Source organism: Oncorhynchus nerka, linkage group LG10, assembly GCF_034236695.1.
Source record: "Oncorhynchus nerka isolate Pitt River linkage group LG10, Oner_Uvic_2.0, whole genome shotgun sequence".
NCBI classification, from domain to species: Eukaryota; Metazoa; Chordata; class Actinopteri; order Salmoniformes; family Salmonidae; genus Oncorhynchus; species Oncorhynchus nerka.
This window is the reverse complement of record NC_088405.1, coordinates 67,167,887-67,175,133: the sequence shown is the minus strand read 5'-3', so window position 1 is coordinate 67,175,133 and position 7,247 is coordinate 67,167,887. Positions and strand designations below refer to the sequence as shown.

Sequence of the window (7,247 nt, the reverse complement as noted above, 5' to 3'; positions counted from 1 at the left end):
TACTCACACTGGGCCATTCTTTATATCCCCGGATCGAGGCCTGACCTTGGCGGTCCCCATTGCAGGAACTTCATCCACACTCATCAGGTTCCATCTCCGAGCTACTGGAACACGTATCCCTCTTTTTGCACTTGATGCTAACCTTCCTCTCCACACTGCTTCCCTCTACATTCAACTTCTTCTCAACAGTCATCACTGCACCTGCCACCACATTCATCCTCACTCTCATCTCTCTCTATTTCCTCCAGTTCTTCCAAATGTTCTGTGAAATCCCTCATTTCATATTCCCTCATAACCATTTCCACTTTTCTCCTTTTTTTCCTTGTCCATTATCTTCTCTGTCACCAGATCTTTCAGAAGGCCTGTGTAATCCCACACTCCATGTTTATTCATAATATGCTCCACTTTCTTGCTTATTTCCTTTTCTGCCATCTTCTCCAATCACTCCCATTCTCCAAACATTTCTCCCTGTGCAACTTCTCCAAAGAAACCCCAGTTAGTGTCTATGAAAGGGCAAAATACTCACTCCCGACTCTACTCGCCCTTTCTTTGTTTCTTTTTGGACGGAGCCTCTCATCACTGACCTTCTCATTCACTTAGGCAGCCTACCACACCTTTGAATACATTTAGTTTTGTCCGAGAAAAATATTGCTAGTTTAAAAACAAAATGTTATCGTTTTATTTATAAAATGTCTTGCAAAACGGACTTAATTTGTTTTGATCACTTTACACATTTATTTTGGGATCCACCCCTGTAAACGTAATTTGCCTAATGGCGCACGAGTGGAGAAGTACCATCTCATTTCAAGCAAGCGCATTTCCATTCACGTTCACTCTCCTCGCCAACTTCTCCTCGACTGAGGAGAGAGGACACAGGAGGCAAGAAAATCTAATCGATAAAAGGTTATTAACTGTTGAATTGATACTGTTTCTTGCCACCTTGTGCAAGTTTGAAGGCTAGGTTGATTGGTGCTTTATTTTGTGATTGCTGAAGGTCCATACAATAGAGTACCACAGTATGAGTCATAATTCCCATAAAACCTAGCAGTCAGAAATGGTTCCAATCGTTTTTTTACCATACATTTTTCCCAGAGGAGATTTTAGAAACACTTCAAATAAAGGCTGTGTTTTGTGTAGGCTTACCCTTGCGTGACTGATAACCGTGTATATATCTCTCCGGACAAGGAGACTTTTATCAATGTATTCACCAGTATTTACCCCCAACAGATTAAATGCTAATGAACTGCTAATGTGGCTATCATAAAGAACTACAAATCCCATGTTGATCTGGACAAGACTGCCAAATCGAGGCAAAGGTAAGAATCTCTAGATTAACCTATCTAATGCTAGCTAAACATAGTAATGAATAAATTGGCAACATTACTTTTAAATGTACCTGTTAGCAAAGGTGCCAGCTAGAGGTGACGTGCAGGAGGTTGCAGCGATTTGTAGTCTTGTATCTACTTTGATGTTAATAAAGCATCTTCGAATCTGAGCGTAAATAGAGGCTCCACTCCACTCTTTTGTATGGTGTGAGAGTGTTGGATTTGGTCAGCAAAAAATGTGATCGCTAAGTGAGGCTTATTTGATTGAATAGAAGTTAAGTAATGTTTAGTTTGGTACGAATGTACTGATATAAGTGGACGCATATGGCATCTAGGCAACTTTGAGAAACATTTTTAATATCAGTTATTTCTGTTGTTTACATGCTTATTACAAGCATTTCGCTACACTCGCATTAACATCTGCTAACCATGTGTATGTGACAAATAAAATTTGATTTGATCTGCCCTCTCATTGGCTAGAATGTTCCCACCTGATCTCGCCTGTCCGTGCATGCCTTTCCACCTTTGTGACAACCAGCTTGTTCAACATTGCAGGCGACTGCCGACTAACTGATCTACAAATCATTTTGCACCATAAAAAAGACTCATTATTATTTGTAGATCAGTCAGTCAGTCAACATTTACCCACAATGCATCATGGATGTTATGCTCTTGAACACGACCAACTACTACCATTGTAGAGGCTTCTAAACAGCTTTTACCCACAAGCCATACGACTCCTGAACATCAAGTTAAATGGCTACCCAGACTATTCACATTGCCCCCCCCTCTCCAAACCACTGCCACTCTCTGTTGTCATCTATGCATAGTCACTTTAATTAACTCTACCTACATGTACATACTACCTCAACTAACCGATGCCTCCGCACATTGACTTTGTACCTGCACCCCCCTGTATATATTGTTATTTTTTACTGCTCCTCTTTAATTACTTGTTACTTTTATCTCTTATTCTTATCTGTATTTCTTGAAACTGCACTGTCTGTTAGGGGCTTGAAAGTAAGCATTTCACAGTAAGGTCTACCTACACCTGTTGTATTTGGAGCATGTGACTAATACAATTTGATTTGATTGTTAGATAAGACCATCTCGTCATTATATAGAGTATCTCTGGTTGAGTGCGTTGTCGCCACAGACAGAACAATATTTTCACCGGATGCATAAATGTGAAGCATCCGCTTGGCATTTCCACTCACTACCATGGAGGAAGGCCACTGTCCGGCAGTGGGAGAAGATGGAATTTGGCCTACATTCTGTAAATGTTCTCATCGATGAAACATTTAGCAACTGTTATGAAAAGAGTAGACTACGTTTTGTAGACTTTGCCCTTTGAAAAAGTTTGAGAAAATCGCAATTTTTAGGAGTGCAGAGGCGAATTTAGTTATTGCAAACGCACACTTCAGAGTAGGCGTCCCCTAACGGAAATATGCAGATGATGCTAGATCGCGCCAATAGGATCTCGCTAGATGTCTGCCCACTGACTCAGTTGTTCCCGTTGGATATGTGGACTGTGGTCAATCTTGGTTTAGTTACAAAAATATTTGTTGTCACCATCAGCGAATGATACATCATTGGTCGCCATACATAAACACCCACTTCCTCATATTGCAGCTCTAGAGGTTTGTCTCTCCGCCCCTTTCTTTGTGATAGACATATTTGACAAATAGCAATGCATAAATCGAACGACAGGCACAGCCGCAAATAGCAATGCATAAATCGAACGACAGGCACAGCCGTGGACCAATCAGTGATCTACTGGTGCTGCCCTCTAAACAGACCGAAATCTACCTGAGCAAGTCCTACTTTGTTTATGTCACATAGCTAGCTAGCTACATAGCTTGCTAACTGACAGCTTCAAGAGTGCTGTTTTCTTACGAACGTTCGCTACACGGATGCATACATTTCTGCCGTAGAAGTTAAATCTAGATGTACAGGATCTGGGTTTGATCGGTGGCAGGGCTGAGATGTTTTGTTGAATGAAGGAGCGAACGCCCTGGTGCCGTTAGGAGAATGAACTCCATCACCGGTCGGGATCACCCTGTCAACTCTGGAGCTTCATCTTCTCGAGCCTTGCACGTTGAGCTCACATCTCAGCAGGTAAGGACAAACACCCGTAATTCGGAGTTTATGTAGATTGTATGCGTATTGTATTGTTACGTTGCTGTGTGTCAGCTGCAAGATGAATACAACAGGCCTGCAGAGTGAGCTACGCTAACTAGCAAGCTAACGTTAGCTCAGCTGACTTTTACAGCTCTCTTGAGTATCCAGACAGCTCTAACTTTCTAAGACTTAGTCCGTTACATAAAAAGTTGTATTTAATAACAATATACATGTGCAAACGTAAGATATTGTTAGCTATCTAGTTTGCAAGCTACAGAGACGATGATAATTAGTCAGTTTAGTAAGACCTGGCCTGATACCGAGGCACCACTACAGTAATTTGGTCACCTGACTTATGAACTAGTTACAGGACAGACCCTTCAGTCTGATGCCCAAGGTCTTTGCACAAGTTATTATGAATAAGTCCTCAGCAACCAGCTTGGCCCTAATAGGACTGAAACCACATCAGACATAGCTATACGTCTACAGCTCTCAAAATGCACCTTTACCTGCAAGCCCTTGCACTTGATATGACCAAAAAGTGGTCTTTCAGTGGCCAGTTTATTAGGTACACCACCCCGTTCATGAAAATGGTTTGGTCCTACAGACCGTGAGTCATGTGGCATAAAGCAGGCATCGAGGCATTCAGTTACTGTTCGATTGAATGTTAGGATGGGCAAAACGAGTGACATAAGCGGCTTTGAACGTGGTATGATCATCGGTACCAGGCGTGCCAGTTGTAGTATCTCAGAAACAGCCGGCCTCCTGGGCTTTTCAACGCACGACGCTGTCTAGGGTTTATCAAGAATGGTGTGACAAACAAAAAATATCCAGCCAGCGGTAGTTTTGTGGGCAAAAATGGCTTGTTGATGAGAGGTTGAAGGAGAATGTCAAGAATCGTGCAAGCTAACATGGCGGGCCACAAATAACTGCTCAGTACAAGAAGAAGTGGCTCAAGTGGCGACTCGGTCACCAACACTGGACAATTTGAGGAGTGTAAAAACATTGCAGATGCAAAGTTTGGTAACAGAATAACTGCGCAAACAGCACAAACCGTCATTCTGTTACCAAACTTAGCATCTGCACTGTTCATCAACTAAATATGTTTATGGTTTGCAAAGTTAAGCAATCATTGGTTTTTGTTTGACATGCATTTTAAAGTGAAACATCTGAGTCTGTGTCACTCTGTTACCATGGAACTGCCTCTATTCTAACATGTTTTTATTTAATTTGGAGTAGAGTAGGATACACCTAGGCCTACTACTTTATTATGTGGTCATTGTGCAAAGGTTCAGAGCTAGATCGTGACCTGCGTGTTAAGTTCTGTCCCTTAGAGTAAGAACTTATGATCCATGAAGAAAAACATTGTCTGTTTTGACAGCTATGAAATGGGACCATTGAAAGTAAAGGCCACCGAAAATGTAACACCAAAATGTGTGAACATTTACAGTTCTCTGTCAAACAGCCCGTATTGTAACGATGCTTCGTGGGCGACTGTTGTCATTGTGTTCAGAGGGTCCCTGGTTCGATCCCAGGTTGGTGCAAGGAGAGGGACAGAAGTAATACTGTTAAGTTTTGGCTCCCGAGTGGAACAGAGGTCTAAGGAACTGCATCTCAGTGCTAAAGGCGTCACTACAGGCACCCTGGTTCGAATCCAGGCTGTATCACAACCGGCCGTGATTGGGAGGCCCATAGGGCGGTGCACAATTGGCCCAGTGTCGTCCGGGTTTGGCTGGTGTAGGCGTCATTGTAAATAAGAATTTGTTCTAAACAGACTTGCCTAGTTAAGTAAAGGTACCAAAAAAATACACCTGGATGGACTCAACCATTTACCTTCACAGCACGATGACTATGGCCGGGACAATAGCACTATCTCAACACTCGTTAGTATCGTGGCAAAGAATCAAAACACAAAGAAGTTCTAACTTCTTTAGGAAAATGGCCCGAATGGTGGAAACAGACTTACGTTGTCATCCAGAGTCACATTTATTTATGTCCCAAGCTAAAGTACACAATATTTTACGTACAACAGGTTTTTTAAGGACAACCGAGTTTGGTCTGCTTGGTGTTTTCATTTTTGCCATGGGAAAAATATTCTGGTACTGGCATTGTCCCAGTGCTAAAGATCACCAGTTGGCCTAGTAGGTAGATTATATGTTCTGCTGGAGACCCTATTTGCTCTCATAGCTACAAATGAGCTCATTCGGAGAAATGTCTTCTGACATTTTTGTGGAGGGAAAAAGCCTTTGCCGAACAAGCTGTGTTTTTGTTTCGAGGGCCTTAATCTTTTAGAGAATCCCATGACTTCGATTTATCCCTAATGCCTGTGGTGGTGGAAGCTCAGTGTGGGTTGCTGGAGATTGAAGAATGCAGATCAGGTGAAGACCGGCCGTTGACATAAAGTCCTGCTGCTTCTCTGATGCTGCTGCCCGGAGGGGCCCCTCTTTTTATGAGTATCGTGTCATGTCCCATGGTCGTTCTCTTGACTTATCCACTCTCAATTATGAGGTCTTTTCTTTGGAGCCATTTATTTTTTTATAGATTCAGTCATCTGTGGGAAAAAAGTGTACAGTTATCTTTTTTTGATTGGACATAACTGAGCCTTATTCTTCAAGTGGGTTCCTTTTATTTTATGCTCAGTTTTTGAAGGATGGATTTTTTTTTTTTTACTGATATCCAACCATGGTGATGTTCTGTACAAAGAGTTTTTGTGCATCAATGGTACGCTGGATTGAGCTTTATTTGATGAAACTGTGACTCTCTTGTGTATGCAAGGCTTTTGTAATGGAAACGCACAGTGAAGTCAAAACATGAACTCTGGTTTCAAATGGAACTCTCGTCTGCATCTGTGGTCAGTTATTCCCGGACGTGAATCATTCCATAAAATTTATTTTTTGGGGGTAAATGTTTAACCAGATACTTTAAGTTATCTCAAACTGACCCACCATATTCTAAAATTACAGTTAATTTTTTTTAACTTGAGGATGTACAGCAGGGTTCCCCAATAGCCAGGACACATTCACCACCCCCCCACCCCCAAGTTTTCAGAGCAAAAAAAGTTTTGGGGTCACTTAAAAATGTCCTTGTTTTTTAAGGAGTTCCTCTGTCCAGGGCCTGTGTTCTTTTGCTCATCTTAATCTTTTATTTTTATTGTCCAGTCTGAGATATGGCTTTTTCTTTGCAACAAGGCCAGCATTCTGGAGTTGCCTCTTCACTGTTGACGTTGAGACTGGTGTTTTGTGGGTACTATTTAATGAAGCTGCCAGTTGAGGACTTGTGAGGCGTCTTTCTCAAACTAAAACACTCTAATGTACTTGTCCTCTTGCTCAGTTGTGCACCGGGGCCTCACACTCCTCTTACTATTCTGGTTAGAGCCAGTTTGCATTGTTCTGTGAAGGGAGTAGTACACAGCGTTGTACAAGACCTTCAGTTTCTTGGCAATTTCTCACATGGGATAGTCTTAATTTCTCAAAACAAGAATAGACTGATGAGTTTCGGAAGAAAGTTCTTTGTTTCTGGCCATTTTGAGCCTGTAATCAAACCCAAAAATACTGATGCTCCAGATACTCAGCTAGTCTAAAGAAGGCCCGTTTTATTGCTTCTTTAATCAGAACAACAGGTTTCAGCTGTGCTAACATATTTGCAAAAGGGTTTTCTAATGATCAGTTAGCCTTTTTTAAATGATAAACTTGGATTAGCTAATATACCGTGCCATTGGAACACAGGAGTGATGGTTGCTGATAATGGGCCTCTGACACCTATATACAGTGGGTCAAAAAAGTATTTAGTCAGCCACCAATT

At 41.8% G+C, this 7,247-nt stretch overlaps 1 protein-coding gene across 1 annotated transcript in view; it reads left to right on the top strand.

Annotated features, from left to right (window-relative positions):
• Positions 1-2,959: 2,959 nt before the first annotated feature.
• The window catches only part of LOC115135893 (UV radiation resistance-associated gene protein-like), a 139,249-nt gene continuing 134,961 nt past the window's right edge, over positions 2,960-7,247 (top strand). The window contains 1 exon segment of the mRNA XM_029671063.2: positions 2,960-3,443. Coding sequence (XP_029526923.2) covers positions 3,357-3,443 — 87 coding nt within the window. The 5' untranslated portion in view covers positions 2,960-3,356.